At 35.2% G+C, this 18,921-nt stretch overlaps 1 protein-coding gene across 29 annotated transcripts in view; it reads right to left on the reverse strand.

Annotated features, from left to right (window-relative positions):
* The window catches only part of LOC105465018 (neurexin 1), a 1,132,644-nt gene that overhangs the window by 1,002,182 nt on the left and 111,541 nt on the right, over positions 1–18,921 (reverse strand). For 18 of the 29 annotated variants that reach the window (XM_071077375.1, XM_071077378.1, XM_071077372.1 and 15 more), the window contains 2 exons: positions 18,243–18,272; positions 17,455–17,466 (listed from right to left, as the gene is read on the reverse strand). The exons of 5 other annotated variants lie outside the window; for them this stretch is intronic. In XM_071077375.1, coding sequence (XP_070933476.1) covers positions 17,455–17,466; positions 18,243–18,272 — 42 coding nt within the window. The remainder of the gene's footprint in view (positions 1–17,454; positions 17,467–18,242; positions 18,273–18,921) is intronic. 6 more of the 29 variants (XM_071077376.1, XM_071077373.1, XM_071077385.1 and 3 more) reach the window with 1 other exon arrangement.

Genomic DNA, 18,921 nt, shown 5'->3' on the forward strand with positions numbered 1-18,921 from the left:
ATTAAGATGTCTTTCTAAAGTGGGACTCTGATAAAGGCAGCATCCACCCCCAACCCTCTGACACACACTGTGTGTTGATTGCAAAATAAGTTTATAAATCCAGGGTTATAAATGCAGCTATTTAAGGAACCTGATAAGAAATATAAATGTGTTAATCTAGTTAGGGCACACAGTAGGGAGTAAGAGAGCCTAGTGAAAATTTGGATAGGCTATGCGCTGCCCAATGACTTTCAAATTCAATTAAAAATAATTACATCTACGAACCAGAAAGCTATCAATTCTTTCATTCTAAACCTCCCTTGCAACCACATCTGTGTTGCAGCCACACAACATCCCTCACCATAATCATACTTTGCATGAAGCTGTTCCAGTATTTCTAATGACACTATTCTTTCTTTCAGGTGTCATCTTTCCTACTGAATCTATCCTCATTTCTCATCTCTTCCCTGTCAACTACCACTTACCCAAGCACTTTTTTTCCAGTAAGAATTTATCTCTTGTTCTCCTATATGGTCACTATATTTTATATTTTACGTATTTATAAACATGACACACGGACTTATGTTCCACAAAGGGCTTTGAACAGAATTTACATATAGCTCCCTGGATTAATGTATTTACTAAAATGGAAGATAAAGTGAATTACTTACTTAAATATTTAACACTATTGAATACAAATAACTTTCCCAATATTGCTTCATGATTTAGACAGTCTATTAAACATTTAACCAAGTTACTAGACTAAGTTTATTAAGGCAAATTGTAGAATATGTGGAGAAATATGATCTGGCTAATAGTACAGGGTCAAAGCTGTTGAATGGTGTTGTACAGTGGATTCAGATTGATGTAACAGTGGTGGTTACACTAGGGGTACTAAGGGTGATCCCTACTCGCATTCTGAGGACTCTATTCTCTACCACACTTTTTTTCCATTAAAAATACCAAGTAGATTAATATCATATTTGTAGATAACACAGGGATGGAATTACATACAAAGATTCAATATAGCTTAGTTAAATCCATGTACTACAATGGAAATCAGAAGCATTTCTCTTCCTTTGACTCCCCATCTCTACTTTCTCTTCAGTAATCCATATTGTAAATTACATCACCATTCACCTAGACTCTTATCATGAAAATCTGGGAATCAGTCTTGACTCCAGTCATGCCCACATCTTTGTAACTAATCAATCAACAAACCCCATAGACCCTAACTCCTTAGTACATATCGAATCTATTCCTTCTTTTTAATCTCTGGTGCTAAGAAAATAGTATAAGCTTCTGGTATCTTTCTTGACTAAATAATTGTTACTATGCTGTTTTCTTATCTTTGGTTCTGTATTTCTTAAATCTGTTCTCTTGCAAGAATAATCTTTCACAACAATCAATCTGATCTTGTTCCTTAAGTCTTTCCATCATCTTGACCTTTACCTGTTTCTCCAGTTTCATCCTTTAGGTTCCCTTGTTGCATTCTTACTCAATTAATTGCAACCTGCATTTCTCTTACCTACTTACATTATGCTTCTGCCTGAAATGTGTCTACCTGTGCTAGGCAAATATAATGGCAACCCAGTGATGTCTACATCTTAATCTCCAGAACCTGTGAATAGGTTGGATTACATGTGTTGGGGCTCAGAACATAACACCCCAAAGTATGGCACCCTGGCACGCTGAGTACTTTGAACTGAAGGAGACTGGAAAAACCTCAGAAACAAGGTCTCTGACCTTTTCCTGCCCTCCTCTCTCACACCCCTCTTTCTCCCCAGAAGCAAGTCACAGCAACCAGAATTGCATTTCCCCAAGGTCTGTCTAGAAACTAAAAGTCTTCTCCCCTAAAGTAAGCCATAAAATTTATAAATGTCACTCTCTCCCTTTTCCCTCGAAGACTCTCATTGCCCTATACTCTGGAAAAATGCTACACAGAGAAGAATCTGGAAACAAACAAACAAACAAACAAACAGGCCTTTCTGGGTTTCCCCCTTCAGTCTATTACCATTAGATTATACTCTTTTGTCCAATCACATTTGTACATGGCAGTTCATTCTTCATTGAAACTCAGCATAAAACGTACACAGTTTTCCCTGGGTATTTGGGTCTTCAACTCTGAAGGTGCCTGTGTTAGATGAAACTTTGATTAACTAAGTTTGTTATGCTTTTCTCTTGTTAATCTGTCCTTCATTGCAAGAGTGTTGGCTATGACCTTTATGAAGGGTGAGAAAAAGATGTCCTTTTTCTTTTTGCCCTTAAAGATGGCAAAAGCAATTAATGTTGAAGATGTTAATTAAGTTTGCTAATCAGTTGACCTAAAGATAGGGTAAGAACCCTGGACCCAATGTTGTCACAAGCTCCTTACAAGTGGAAGAAAACAGCAGAAGAGTCAGAGGAAAATGTGACTATAGAAGAATGGTCTGAGAGATGCAAGGTTACTGGCTTTGAAGATGAAACAAAGGGGTCACCAGCCAAGGAATGTAGGCAGCCTCAAAAAATGTGGAAAAGGAATAAAGCAGATTCTTTCCTAGTGCTTCTAACAGAAATGCAGCATTGATGACAAATCAAATTTACCCCAGTGAGATCCATGCCAGACTTCTGACCTACAAAAGAGTGATACAATACATTTATGTTGTTTAAGCTATTACATCTGTAGTAATTTGTTATGGCATCAGTAGAAAACTAATACACTACAAACAATGTCACTCTAATCAACAGTCATCACTCATCAAGACTCAGCTAATGAAGAATGTTGGTTTTTGTAAATAACTTATAGGGCTTTTAACTATTGATGAGACTTCTATGTAAAAATGTATTCACCTACTGAGCTATAAATCCCTCTAGAACAGATACCAGCCTTTTCTATGTTTGTATTCATAGAATCTTGCATATGATCCTTAGTAGATAATTTATTATTTTTAATGATTGAAGGTAGAATTGAATAGTAATATTTCATGTTTTAAAGTGGGCTGACAACATCAACTCTTGAGTAGGGTACAGAAAGGCTGACTTATGAGCAGTTCATGTGGAAAAACTTAGAGGTTTCAACTGACTAAAAGTTCAGTATAAATTGATAAAACTAACACTGACCAAAATACATACACATACACATACACATACACATATACATACACACACACACACACACACACACACACACACACCCCGCAAACCCTACCTTTGATTTTAGGTGGCATTAACAGAAGTATTATTTCCAGAAGTAGAGAATGCTTCCATTTTATTATGCCTTGCTCAGATACCCAGGGATAATGTAATTAATTTTGGACTTGGCTTTAAGAAGTATCCTGACAATTAGAGCATGCCAAGATTAGGAGAAGGAGAAAGTCGGCAAAGAGATGGAAAGGTCTTCAACACTGTGAAGGATGGTTTGAGAGACCAAAGAAATAAAATATGGAAGAGAAAAATCTGAATTTGGGTATAGGGGTTGCTATGGTTTGAATGTGTTCCCCAAATTTTGTGTTGAAAATTTAATCCTCAAATTAATATGCTGGCTGGAAGTGGGTCCTTTAGGAGGTAAACAGGATTAGATAAAGTTATCAGGGTGGAGCCCCAATGATGGGACAGGTGGCTTTAAGAAGAGGAAGAGAGACCTGAGCTGGCAGGGACTCTCTTACCCTCTCACCATGTGATGCCCTCCACATGTTACGATGCAGCAAGAAGGCCCTGACTGGTTGCTAATGCCATGCTCTTGGATTTTCCAGCCTGCAGAACTATAAGAAATAAACTTGGTTTCTTTATAAATTACACATTTATGGTATTTTCTTATAGCAACAAAAAATAAAGATAGGGTGGAGAAATGTATTCATAGAAAGTATTTTTTAAGTGAATGAGAACTTAGACATAATGTTTTTAACTCCAGAGAAATTGGAAACATACAGCACAGCACATTGGAGAAATTCAATAAATATCTTAAGATTCAGCAAAACAACGTGCAGATGGCTAATTGGCAATAGTTTCAGTAGGCAGATTTTGATTAAAATAAAGAAAAACTTGGTAATAACTAAACCTCTCCTTAAAACATTATTACTTTATGAGGTAACAAGGTAACAAGTACACTCTTCTGAAAGCATAAAGAGAGTTTAAATCATCACCCATTACTTAACTAGCAGAGGAGTTTGTTTGAATAGGCATTTGGATTAGGACACTTCTAAAGTTTTTGTCAAATTTGTGATTCCATTATTTGTTATTAAGTCCTTTTCCATTCTGAAGCAATTTCTGTGATTTTCTGATTGTGGTAGACTTCACAATTATACTGGTTTAGAACACATTACCATCTACTTTCCAGCTCCTAGTAAATTACTATTCACTTAAGTGTTATATCTGAGTCCTAAAGTGTTAACAGACCTACCAAATCATGTGAGGAATCTCCCCTTCCCCAACATCCCAACAAACTCAATTTTCTCTTGAAGAGTTATCTCATTCTCTCATAACTTTCATATAATTTCAAACTCTCCAAAATACATCCAAGAAGGGAACTGAAGGATAGGAATGGATTATGTATTTTTTCCATGGTATATTCTCTTCTAATGGAGAAAAGCAATTAGGCAAAAGAAGTCAAAAGCAAGCTAAGCTTTTTCTTACTCAGTAATGTAGAACAAAAGGCTTTATCTGATTTATGCTAAAACTAGTTCATTGTAAGCAGGATCTTAATACCCTAATGAAGGAAATTTAAAAACAAACTAAAGAAAACATCTCACCTTTGTTACTTAGAGGCAAAAATTATGACAAAATTATTTCCTCGTCAGCATTCTTAGGCTAGCCTTAGGTATATTTTTTTTCATGAATTAAGAATAATGAAAATCACCATAAAATGAAACGAAAGAAAATATCACAAAAATATTTTCCAATTCTCTTTCTGTTCCCTCCCATTTTACTTCCTTACTCAACATTTGGGATTTAATGAGCTTTAAAAATATGTATACAAAGGGTAAATGTCTTTGACTTTTTTGATCTTTCCTCCATGTAGTTTGTGATTTAAAAAGTTATTTCCTGGGCCGGGCGCGGTGGCTCACGCCTGTAATCCCAGCACTTTGGGAGGCCGAGGCGGGCGGATCACAAGGTCAGGAGATCGAGACCACGGTGAAACCCCGTCTCTACTAAAAATACAAAAAATTAGCCAGGCGCGGTGGCGGGCGCCTGTAGTCCCAGCTACTCAGGAGGCTGAGGCAGGAGAATGACGTAAACCCAGGAGGCGGAGCTTGCAGTGAGCCGAGATCGCGCCACTGCACTCCAGCCTGGGCGACAGAGCGAGACTCCGTCTCAAAAAAAAAAAAAAAAAAAAAAAAAAAAAAAAAAGTTATTTCCTTTGAAAATTAATTTTATTTGACTCATCAGTAAATACCCAATACTCTGCCACGTTCTACTATTGTGCATTCACTATTCACTAGAAATACATTACACACTTTACTGATATTCATATACTTAATCCCCATAGCTAAAAGAGATTTTTAGATTTTATCATCTGCATTTTACAAATGAGTTTCAGAGAGGCCAAATAAGTTTCCCAAAGTCACACAGCTGATACATCATGAATCTAGGGTCTAAATGTGGGTCCACTTAACTCCAGTCTCCATGATCCTTGGCTATCCTTTTGCAACAAGATTTCCTCAGTATCTCTCATGTACCAAGCTCTATCCTCAATTCAAAACTGAGAATATCAAAGCCCCTGCCTTCAAGGGTCTTACATTCTAAGCACAGGGACTGACTAATAATAAACGCAATCCAGCTAAATAATTTTATAATAGAGGTAAATATTAGGTATAATGGTGTTCCTAAAAAAATAATAATACACTTTTCCTAGTTTGGGGTAGGATTGCCAGTGTGCACAATGAGGGAATATATACTGCTAACAGCTAATTTTTGACCAAAAAATAAGATTCAGTCTATCACTGGATTCTGCTTCCTCTGTAATTCCAGGTATCAGCCATGCCAAATGTGCTAAGGGCTTCCAATTCTGCATAGATCTCACCGGGGCTAAATCAAGGGCTGGACAATGCCATCTGACATGTTCCACTGACATTAAAAAATAATTCTCTGGTATCCCCTATCATCAAATCCCTGCTTAAGAACAGATACATTAGTTAAAATTATGTGGTACTTTCAAATACTATCATCTTGATTTATTGCAAGAGACGGAACCACTGAGAGATTTATCTTCGACAAGGGGATAACTTTTGGTTCCCCCTCAAATCACATGCAATATGTAACCATCTATGCATAGAGCTTCCCTAGACCCTAAAGTTGCCTCTCAGCCTGCTGTCATTACTCTTTCACATCTATTTCCACTTGGAGAAATGATTAACCCCTTGCTCTTACAGCGACAACATTAGCATCTCGTTTTTTTGTCCCCGTAAGAGCTTGGCCTTATCATCCTCATCACTCTCTCCCTGCTTTTTCTTGTACTCACACTAATCTTTCAACCACTTCCTTTTATAGATTTTTTTAAAATCTTATACATTTCCATATAATTTCTATACCTGAGTCTGTCATTTCTGAATGTCTAATAAGAATATTGTCTATTATTTTTTAGTAAACTCCACGGAGCAAATTTCTACCCCCAATAAAGCCTGAATTTTGTAGATACAACATATTCCTGTTTTATTTAATGCTTCTTTCCCCACAATTTCCAGAAAAAAGGGTCATTATCATCATCCTTTTCCATTGCATCAAGATATATTTGTGGTAGATTTTCAATGTGAGCTCAGCATTTGCTGTTTAGCTTTTTCTTTGTCTGGATCCTTTTTCCATTGTACATTATTGAGAATGATCCTAAAACATATTACAAAGTATCCACAGATGGGCATTACATAAAAAGTTTAAAAGTTGCCACATATTCAACTTGATTTTTGTTTTGTCTTTTTGTAAAGCACATGGTCTGAACTCTACACAATGAAAATTTTAATGACCTTTACAACAAGATTTGAAAGGGCTCAGTGACATCTTTACTAATGTGAAAACTAACAATTTAGTTTCAGGGATGAAGGGTAGATATAATTGAATAACTACTTTTTTTCTCAGTCCTTTCATCATGGACCAACTTCTTTTAAAGCAAGTTAATAATTATTTTTATTATCAAAAAAAGTCTTTCAATGCAGAAGCAATATGAGGTGTTATCAAGTTGTATATGTCACTGCAAGGGAAAACAAAATCCTCATCACCATGGAGATTAAGTCCTCAGCTTTTGGAGGGCAAAGGCCAATTTAATGAGTTCACTAGTCACAAAGTGACTGGGCATTAGATCTTCTGGGGGAAAGAATGATATCTTTTAAAGTACAGGATGCCAGTCTGCCTTAACCTAATGAATAAAATCCTCTGTCAAGTTCCTTGAAAAATCTGTATTTTAGAAAATGCATCTATACTTCCCTAAATAGATAGAGGGTTACATATTACATGTGATTTAAGGTGGCACCAAAAATTATCCCCTTGCCAAAGATAAATCTCTCAGTGGTCCTGTCCTGTTGCAAAAAATCAAGATGATAGTATCTGAAAGTGCCACGTAATTTTAACTGATTTATCTGTTCTTACACAGGGAATTGATGACATGAGACACTAGATAAGTATGTTGTATTTTTTATTTCTTTTATTTTTGAGACGGAGTCTTGCTCTGTTGCCCAGGCTGGCGTGCAGCGGCACAATCTCGGCTCACTGCAAGCTCCGCTTCCCAGGTTCACGCCATTCTCCTGCCTCAGCTTCCCAAGTAGCTGGGAGTACAGGTGCCCACCACCACGACTGGCTAATTTTTGTATTTTTAGTAGAGATGGGGTTTCACCTTGTTAGCCAGGATGGTCTTGATCTCCTGACCTCATAATCTGCCCATCTCGGCCTCCCAAAGTGCTGGGACTACAGGTGTGAGCCAGCGCACCCAGCCTAGACAAGTATGTTTTAATGTGAGTGAAACGTGAGTAACTGCTCTGGGCCGTCCCTCTGAGAACTACCAGGTCAGAACAATAGTAATGACCTCAAGGTTTGCAGTGATGTTTGAGCAACTGTTCAGATGTTCTGACAGGGAAGTGAGCTACTTGAACAGATCTGATTAAGGAGTGATTCTCCTCTATATAAGACTTTTCCTCTATTCAGGGAATGACATGCTTAAGGTAGTTAAACGAAAGAAAATGAAGGAAAGAAGGAAGGAAGGAAGGAAGGAAGGAAGGAAGGAAGGAAGGAAGGAAGGAAGGAAGGAAGGAAGGAAGGAAGGAAGGAAGGAAGGTGGGAGGGAGGGAGGGAGGGAGGGAGGGAGGGAGGGAGGGAAGGAAGGAAGGAAGGAAGGAAGGAAGGAAGGAAGGAAGGAAGGAAGGAAGGAAGGAAGGAAGGAACTGGGACCTACCCTAATAACTAGTATTAGTTCTATAAATAATGAGGATGAATGCCAAACCAAAGAGTCCTCACATTTATCAGTCTAGGTGTTGGCTTTCTTTGGGATCAATCAGCTTCTCTCTTCTTCCACCTCATTGGTCAGTGCAAATCCAACTGCTCTTTAAGACTATTAACTTCACTCAGTCCTCTGGAAAAGAATGCCACTGCTCACCGACAGTACCGATGGGTCAGTGCAAATCCAACCACACTGCTGAGAAAACAATTCAAAATGCATTTCTGCTGATTGTTTGCCAGAGACGGTATTGTTTTATTTAAACAATAAACACCCGAAAGACAGTTATTGAAAGCCATCATCACATCATTCTTTTAGGTCATTACAGCATCAAACATTATCTGTTCACTGAGTTTAGAGGAAGATTTCTGGTAGATTTTGCTACTAGCAATCTATGAAACCCTATGGTTAGTTTGTGAACTAGGGTTTCCCAGTGAACTGGAATCACCATTGGACAATTTAGGGATTTCCATCCCTCTAGCAGCAGTTTAGCCCAATCTAAATTTGACTGTTTCCTTAAATGGAGTAATTTAATTTTCTCCAAATGTCTACAGACTTCAAAATGCCAAGTCCAAAAAGTGAAAGGGAAAACTGGGTCAGTTTTCCAGGTGACTCAAGCCAAAGAATAAAATACTGCTTTGAAATTCCTTATAAAGCATACGTTGTTTTAATTTTCTGAATTATCTTATTCATCATCTCAGTAGTCTAATTGTATAGTCTATACCTGGGTTATGCAGTAAAATAGTATTTTTTAACACCAAAGAAAATATTAGTCTCTGTTCATAGTTCTGTGAATATCCCTGCATTTTACTTGTTTGAAAGTAAACACAAATAATTAATGGAGAGTACTTCAGCTGCTCCCATTCTGAATGGACTATCATGGGGTCGTAGGTACATGACAAACAAGCCAAATAGAAAGGGAGAATGGCAGTTTGTGCAATAGGCATTTATATAAGTAGGCATGATATGAATGCAAAAGAACATATCCTAAAAATGGTAGCTATTATTATCTATGTGGCTATACTTCTTAATATAAACCGTGAAAACATCCATTCTGAAAAGTTGTGCCTTTACACCACATGTAACAGTCCCACATAAAGCAGAATCTCCTTGGTGATTACAGTAATAATGACTAAGATTGAATGAAACCCTTTAGCTCTCACTTTCTCTCTTTTCAAAATGACAAGTAATAGGACATACATTTTAAGCAAAATGTGGCCTCAGACACTGTAGTACTGTTGTTGGTTTTTAATTCAAAGATTTCCTAGCACTATAGTTCTTCAGCACAGGTTCTATGGCTTAGGACAGCCGGCTGTGGACCTGCACTCATTGATAAGTCATCTACTTGGACATACAATAATGTATTTGTGTGCTGAGTAAAAAAAAATCAAAGGCCTTTTGGGTGTTTACGCCTACTTGATGATCTGAGAAGAACGAATCAATTTATATTTATGTTAGTGAAAGGTAAACTACATGACCATAAAATATAAGATCTACTTCATTTTTTGAAACTTTCCATCACAAATTGCCAAATGATCCTTCCCGAAAATGTCACAATAAATCATGCTATTCAGAAGCCAAACTTCCAGGATCCTCTTCCTGTTACTTGTATAGACACGGAGACATGCAAAGATTAATTACTGTCCCATTCTTAAAGTAATAGTCCTTTAAGACTGAGATAATTAGAAAAATGTGAAAGGAAACCTTTGACCATCAGTGGCTGTGAAAGTGGTTTTTAAATCCTTTCCAAAATTTCTAAAGGCCTCTTGCACTGGACAGGGAATGAGAAAGATAAAAAGTGTCAAATCTGAGGCCACTTGACCCACAATACAATAAGGAAACTTTTTTGTTTTCATTGATTTTGTTTATCCTTCATAGGAAGATTTACCTTGGAGCAAAAATGAAAAAGAAAGTTAAAAATTAGTGTACTATGAGAAAGCAGAAAAAATATCCAAATTAAAACTCAAAGGAAACTTGACAAACTTGTTTAGCCAATCAATCAGTTGATCATTAAACAAGAATTTATTGAGTATTGAGTATGAGTGCCAATCACTGTTCTAGGGACTCTTGAGACACATCAGGGTAGCGCAGAGATCTCTGCCTTCACCAGATTCCTTCCTTTTTAAAATATATTCCTTCCAAAATATATTTAGAAAAAAAACAAAATAAATGAGAATTTTTTTAAAGTAAGTTAAAAGATAGTAATTTCTATGGAAGAGAAACTAGATCATGGCATGGAAGTTCAGGAGAGGGCCTAATGGCAGTATTAAGCAGGGTGGTCAGCTTTAGTCCTTAATATTTTTAGCAAAATCTTGAAGTATGTGAGAATATTAGCCAATTATTTAAGTATTTCAAGATAATTATATGTTATTTTTCCAAAATAGAAACCTCAGAAATGTATCTACTTAGCTTTTCCTTGAAAATGTGGTATTAAGATAACTAGGTGTCAGCAGTCTCAACTATATATATCACTCTATGAAGTTATTAGTGGGGCAAAACATTAATTTACAAAAAAAGTTTCCTCTCATTGGTACCTCCAGTTCATGAAAAAATGTCTACCACCCTGCCTCCTTCAGCCAATAAATATGCATCTGAAAACCAGTATTTTACCGATGACTTCCTAGGGTTGTTCAAAGCGGAGGCAAGTCTATTTCAGCCTCATTATTGTATGTAAAATAAATGTTAAAGTGTAAAGAGTAACACAGATATCTAAATAATTTTGATTGAGGATAATCGATCTTTAATACCTTTTTGTACAAATGTTGTCTGTAGTACGGATCATCAGGACATTGGTGTCTAGTTCGTTTCAACCAAAGACAATGCCAGAACCATAAATAATAGGGTATTAATATGATGGAAAGAAGATATTAATATTAAGATATTGATACTGTTTCTGCTAAACCTTTGACAGATTACAGATCATTTTAATATTCATTTAATCCAAATTCACATGGTATCTTTTTCTTATTGCCACCATTAATAAAAAGCCTCTTCTATGCACTTTTGCAATTTGTCATGTAATATTACCCTCAGTAATTGAGTATTTTTATTAATCCATATTACAGATCATAAGGTTTTGATATGTGAGGCTAAATTATTTACTCAAGGTCAGTAAGTAACAAATCTGGGATATGAAACCAGCTCTTATGACTTCAGGATTATTACCCATCAGTTATAAGCTGGAGTTTCACTCCCTCAAATGAAAATCTTGAATATGAGAGATACCAGCATCCTAGATAAAAGTCTGTGAATGGTTTCCTTTATACTACCACTAAATTTATTTTGTGAGAATAAGAAGATGAAACTCTGTTTCATGATTATTAGTGTTTAATTGGAGAAAAATCTTTGAAGTCTCCTTAAGGTTGGCTATTCTACATTATAATAGTTATTTTGGTTGAAAGTTGTTACAAGGTTTTGCCTTTCACAATAAGCAGCATCACCTTTCATGCCTTATAATACAAAGAGTGACAATATTATATTATTAGATTTTCAGATGATCTCTAATGTTCTTCTCTGCTCCAAAATGTTATGATTCTAATTAAAGATTCAAATTTCTCTAGTTTAAGAGCTAAACACCATGGAAAATTACATTGTTTTATAACCACTGGCCAACAAAACTTAGGAAACAGCCTCCTATCAACCTAAAACTGTTGATGGTTGTTAAAATCTAGATTAACACAAATACATTTGCAAATGGATAAATAACAAAGTCATTATTCTGGAGAAGAAATAATCAGTTTAACCTCCATTATGCCATAATTTGAAAGTTTTGCTATTTGCAACATATTTCAGTAAAACACATCTAAGTTTCTATTCATACCACTTCATTTTTTAAACTATTAGGCTATGGAGAGTCCTTTCTGTGCTCTTCTCTGAGGACAAGTTAGTCTGCAACAAGTTTAGCAAAAGTCTTGTTTAGATGATCAGTTTTTCAATGTTATCATTGTTTAAAGAATGTATAATGACACAGAAAACTTTGCTTCACAGAACCAGGATTACAAAAATACAATCGAGCTGGGACTTTTATTAGTAATACATATAACAAGATTGGTTAAATCACAGCAAGAGATAATACATAAGTATATACTCTTCAATTAGTTTTTCTTGGTTCTACTCAGAGCTAATGAACATGTAAGCTAAAGATGAACTGCTAAATAAACATTGAATTCTAAATAGTCACATAGCCTTCCATGTATATAATACAGATAAAAGTAGATATTTAATGTCTGATTTTATAAGGTGAAATTCTGGTCTTCCCACGGTCTGTGGTTGTGAATTAAGGGGACTGCAAGAGTACTGCAAGAGTAGAGATAACACAGTAGATTAAAAAAAAAAAAAAAAAAATTCTGACTTCTTAGTTTGTTTATGCACCAAACGCAGGCATTTCAACAGTAAGGTTCTGCCAACATCCACAAACTTTTCTGAACAAACAGATGACTTATTATGATGATGCTAAATGAGGAAATACAATTTAAGAATTTATACAGAAGATAGATATCATATTTTAATAACCAAATTAGGTCTCTATCAGAAATCACAGCAAAATATATTTAAAAGTATAAAACAAACATGCATTAGGATTTTAATAATTGGAAGTTGGGCACTTCACAGACAAATGTGCTATATAGCAACACAGCATTGAAAATGGAAAAAAAAAAAAAAAAAAGAAAAAGTCATGGAAACTGTGTGATCTGAATGTCGTGCCTTTCCAAAATTGATAAATTGAAATCCTAACCCACAAAATGATGGATTAGGAGAGGGGGCTTTTGGGATTTGATTAGGTCATGAGGGCAGAGCTTTTATTAATGGGATTACTGTCCTTATAAAAGACACACCAGAGAGCTCTCTTGCCCCTTGAGGACACAAAAAGAAGGTAGTGATCTATGAATCAGGAAGCAAAATCTCACTGGACATTGAATGTGCCAGCCCTTGGTCTTGGACTTCTCAGCCTAAAGACGTTTGAGAAATAAGTTTCTGTTACTTACAAGCTACCCAGTTTATGGTATTTTTATATAGCAGCAAAAATGGACTAAGACAAAGACAAAAGAAAATGTATTTAAAAAACACCAAATGCTTTATTCTTTTCTAAGTATTAATAATATCAAATCTATTTTAAGAGTAAGTTTAATAAAATATTAATTTTGGTATGACAGTACAGATAAAAACTTAAAGCACATGATAATATTAGATACTACTCATCAATTAGTTAAGGTAGAAGAGTTGTATCCAGGTCTTAACTATTATAATCAGCTTTAACAATCAGCTTTGAGAAAAATCTATCATTATTTTTATAAATTATACTAATTTAAGATCTACTCTTCACAAAAAGAATAAAGCTTATGTACTTTCAGGATGTGTAACTATATTCTTTTCAGTTCTACTTGTAATATTTTGCTTTTCTAGTAACATGAGAAGCCTGGATAATTAAACAATAAACGTTCATTTGACTTTTTAAAATGGACAACTGAAACTGTCGCCCCCAAACAAATATACTTCAGTCATGAAACGGCAAATTCAAGATACAATAAGAAAAATGTTCTGGAAATACAACGGTCAAAGAGAAAGACAAGGTTTCTGCCCTCATAGAGCTTACACTCTACTAGGAGAAGTTAACATTAAGTATAATCACAAATACAAATATGTAATTACAATTATGATGACTTATGAAGGAAAAGTACAAGCCTCCAATCAAAGTGCCAACATTAGCTGATAATTATTAACTTGTACTCCTGAGCTATTAACCAACTATTATGGCTGGACTTTCAGGTAAAACATATTCTGACTTTTTTGTAATTTAAATATTCATTCTTGACAAGCCATCAAAGTAAAATATAAATAAATAATCAAAGCAATTATTGGAACAAAGTGACCAGTTACGCATACATAGCAAAAGAAACAAGAATAAACAAAAAAGACATACTTAATTCAAGGGAAATAGATAAACATAAATTCTAAATAGAAAGGAGAATAAAATTAACATTATCAATGATCCTAACAACATCACTGACAAATTCCAAGCCAAAAAAAAAAAAAAAATGTGATCCAAATTTCATGAACACTATTTGAATCCATCTACCCACAACTAGCAAAAGTAAGGTTGGCTTTGAATAACAGATCTTCAGCTGCCCCAAAGAAAACTATAATTCATTCAAATAAAGTTTATTCTTAACCATATCCAGTTAAAGGTGACACATCTTTGTTTAGGGAATGTAAATTTAAAAAAAAAAAAAAAAAAAAAAACAAGCAACAGATTGACTCTAAAGTCTGAAACAGGATGACTAATTAAAAATAGGAGGCACTGTGGCCTATGAGAAGAATGAGAAAACTTGTGTTTCATTCATTGTGATTCTGCCAGCCCATAGCAGTGGTCTGTACCATGTCTCCAGCTGACTTCGCCATTTTTGTCATGTACACTGATAAGGGGTTTTGCAGTTTCCAAACCCTGAGTTGTTATGGAGCACAGAAGGATCAACACCAACGCTGTAAGGGCACATCACAAAGTAAGACCAGTGCTTACCTCGAGAGAAAGGACTTGAGAGGAGGATGAAGAAGGTTATCAAAAGGAATGTTCTTTTTACATGTGTTACTCATTTTTTAATGAAATATGTTAATCACTGGACATTTAAAAAGTTAGAAAATATTTAAGAATTCATACAGAACAAATCAAAATAATGAAGATGTTCTTGAATTTTTTCTAGTCTTTTTTTTTTCCAAAAAGAAAGACATTAATCCACAAAACTTCATTCCAGATCCCCTGAATTCACTACTCACACAAGAGAAAAGTGGGAAAATTGAGAAAATTGCTCCATGATTATATTGAGAAGTAAAAATTTAGGAAACGTAAGTTTACACTGTAAATCATTTATTTAAACTGGCCAGATTTAACCCTGATTTTATACACAACTAGGATTTAATTCCATATAGGAAGCTACAATGTAAAGTTTCTAAATTATTTTTTCTAGATTTTTTTTAATCCCTTCAACAGATGGCATAAGGTGGGGATATTCACATAAGAGAGACTTGGATCGATGTTATGTTTGCCTTTTTCTGAATTCCTAGTTCACTTTGTACCACTATCATAGCATTTCCCTTCTGTCATTCATTCTAACTTGCCCACATGTTTTCATTTCCTTGTTACATGAACACTCTTTGAATGTGGATGCCATGTCATAGTCATGATTGTATTTTTGCTCTAGAATATAGATTTATGGAATTAATCTGCCATTAGAGAAGATTTACAATCACCTTTCTCATTTCTCTACATCTAATTAAACAATATGTAATGGGTAGCATTCTGATTTGCAAAATACTCAAGTCCATCTTAAAATCTTCTTCCTCCATTTAACAGCAAAAAGCATACTCATCCCGATAACAGAAGAAGAATGCAATGAAAAAATCAAGTTCCTGTCCTCCGTGTCTTTGTGCTGATTGAGGAATACAATCTGAGGAAAACTGGTGAAGTTAAAATATAATGTTTGACACACATGCCAACAGAAAACATTTAAGACTGACATAGAAAAACTGAATAAAGTTAAGTGACACTTAACATTAAGTACACCAAAACAAATAGCAGCTGAGTATAAACATGAACTACTCCATATGTAGAAAATTGTTGTATAATTTAAAAATTATTTTAAGAGTTACTTTTCACAAAATAGCAAATATAGGAGTGTATATACTTACAAATTGTGTATTTATACATGCATCCATACAAATACACATATGTACATATACAAACACATACACATATATTTTATTCAGTCAGTAAGATAAAATATGTTCTTCCCTCTATGCCATCCTAAGTCCACATAATAAAGAACACGATGAGAAATTCCCGCTTAAGAGAAGGCAGTGGATGAGATTTTGGCCTCAATTAAAAACGTTCAGAAAGCCCTCAAAATGTTACACGAAACTTCTAAAATAATTGATACATACTATCATTTGCATAGTTGCTAGAGGCTTAATATGAGATTAAATTATATTATTGAAAATAGCTGACCAAAACAAAAACTGTGATAACCTATGTTGTTGGATCAAAGTATTCAAACAGCATTTGTTTCTAAAGCTCTATTTTACACATTTAAAATTGATATCATTTCTGACATATTGCCTGGCTCATGTTCAGGTGCTTTTTCAAGCAGAAAAGTTTTGCTGCTAGACGACACAAACATAAGGGTGTAGAACTGTGAACTGTGGTCCCAATTCACCAGATTAACATTGAGAATATAAGAAAGAATAAAGATATTCCTGCATTTAAACCATTAATAATAATTAAAAATAGAAACTAAATAGAAACATTCACTAATACACAGTTAAAAATGGTTGATTTAAAGACTGTTCTATATGTTCGCCACAGCTGCATACCACTTTCTTCCTTTTAGTGACAACATTAAACACAATAAGGATGGTTTTAAATGGCAAATTACACATACTTCTGGATTTTGTACCAAGACCATCAAAGAGTACACATGCCTGACTTACCAAGCAATGCGGGTATGCATAGCTAGTTGATATGTCCTTAAAACAAAGTAAGTATGCATAAAGAGAAATGTCTTTCTCCTCTTTTGACTCTTTCTTAATATTGCCTTTTTAGGTTACTACAGTGTTCATGTGCATAAATGGAATCTAGCAGACAACAAGGTGATGCGCCCACAGCAGTACCATTTCAGTGGTGCATATGCTTAGACTTATGTCTCAACACAGAATGGCTGGGGCAGGTGTGCTCCAGAGCTGAATGTTTGAAGATGATATATTTACAGTTCCTAGACTTATTTAACTACCATTAAACGATACTGCAAAAACTGACACCAAAGCCTGCAGCTAATTTCTAAATATACTAACTGTGTGAGCACCTCATATGAAAAAGATCACTCTAAAGAGGAAAAAAAAAAAGGGTGAGGGCAAAAACAGAAGCATATTGATGAATTTTTCTTACCGTAAATTTATAAAATATTTATTAACACATATACCTACCTCCCAGTGCCCATTACCAATGCCAAAAGGTCTAAATACATTTACATAACTCAGACACACTGTAATTCATACCCATGATATTAAGAAGAAATAAAATAATGTAATACCTTTACTTTTACCTATGGATTTGATGAAATGGGTCCATGAAGAAAGGGTTTCCAGACAAAGAGGATAAAGAGGAGAAAAACAACAATAAGAATTATGAACATATGTAAAGTCACTACTCTCTGAAAATTAAACGAGACAAGAAAGTATAAACAAGGTTTTGAAGACAAATGGAGGCGCAATCAGGACACATTGGGAATTCTGCCTGTTTTGAAGTCAAGTACATGCAAAAAATTGAATGGCCCATGCTCAATTTTTAAAAGATCACACAAAAGAGAGACACAAAATAAATCTACGAAAAGTGCTGATTCTGTGGAACACTATACTCAGCATTCTAGAAGCCAGAAGCCAAAGATGTCTGCGTGTCCCCAAACTGTCATGCATGGATGAAAAATGGACTGGGTTTTTGGATAGAGTGGTTTAAACTGAGGATCTTCTTTCAGACAGCAATTTCTGATGGTTCCCGGTTATCCTTTACCATAACCACCCTTTACTGCATATGCTGATAAATATACAGAAAATTTCAATCACAATTTCTTATGTCTCATTTATTTGCAGATATTATAATGCAAGAAATGAAGGAAAATAAAAAAGTCACATGAACAAATCAAAATCAAACCAACAAAGAAAGGGAAGAAAAACACACGAAAAAATGTGAACGAAAGATATGTATTTCATTTGCAGCCACATAATTTGCAAGCATTTGCCCATCCTTTGCAGTGATGGTTTGAAAGCAGCTACAGAACAAGAAAACACTGAAAGCAGAGTGGAAAAGGAACAGAGCCCATACCTTGGTCGCCCATCATCAGGTGCGCCAGACCTTGAAGGGAAACAAGAGCACAGTCAGCAATAAACAAGGGAGCATGGGAAGGCAGGGTTGTCACGGTGACAAAAATGTTCAGTGACAGACATCTCGTTTCCTATGAGACATGTCTGTATCACAGAGGCAAATCAAAAAGCATTCTTTCAACCCCTGGTTGGAATGCTTTGGGGCAAAGTGTTCTAGAACTGCATTTTAAACACTGGCATATGCTGCATGGTGTATTTCTTCCATGCATCAGTTGGAACAAGCAAGAGCACAAGAGCATGACTTAAAATCCAACCAATCCCCTCAATATTACATCTGCCCTCTGTGCCCTTTGATGAGACTGTTTTGAATATTGCCCCCACAGGGCTTGTAATTCTTCAGTGATGAAATTACACTTTTAAAACCCAATGGAATACCTGAAACATGGGCTGGGTCTGATCTTTTTCCCCTCATCAAAAAATGAGCAGTTTTATAATTAAATGAAGAAAAAAAATTGTAGTCACACTGAAATGATAATGCAGAAATGTCTTTTTGTCTGATACATATAGCGACTGACTAGGCTTGTTCAAATACAAAATGATCATTAGACATGCAGTTGTAAAGTTAGAATTTACTACAGAAAGGGGTTTTTAAGAAACAATGGGTCAGCTGCAAATATGCT

Source organism: Macaca nemestrina, chromosome 13 (genome assembly GCF_043159975.1).
Source record: "Macaca nemestrina isolate mMacNem1 chromosome 13, mMacNem.hap1, whole genome shotgun sequence".
NCBI classification, from domain to species: Eukaryota; Metazoa; Chordata; class Mammalia; order Primates; family Cercopithecidae; genus Macaca; species Macaca nemestrina.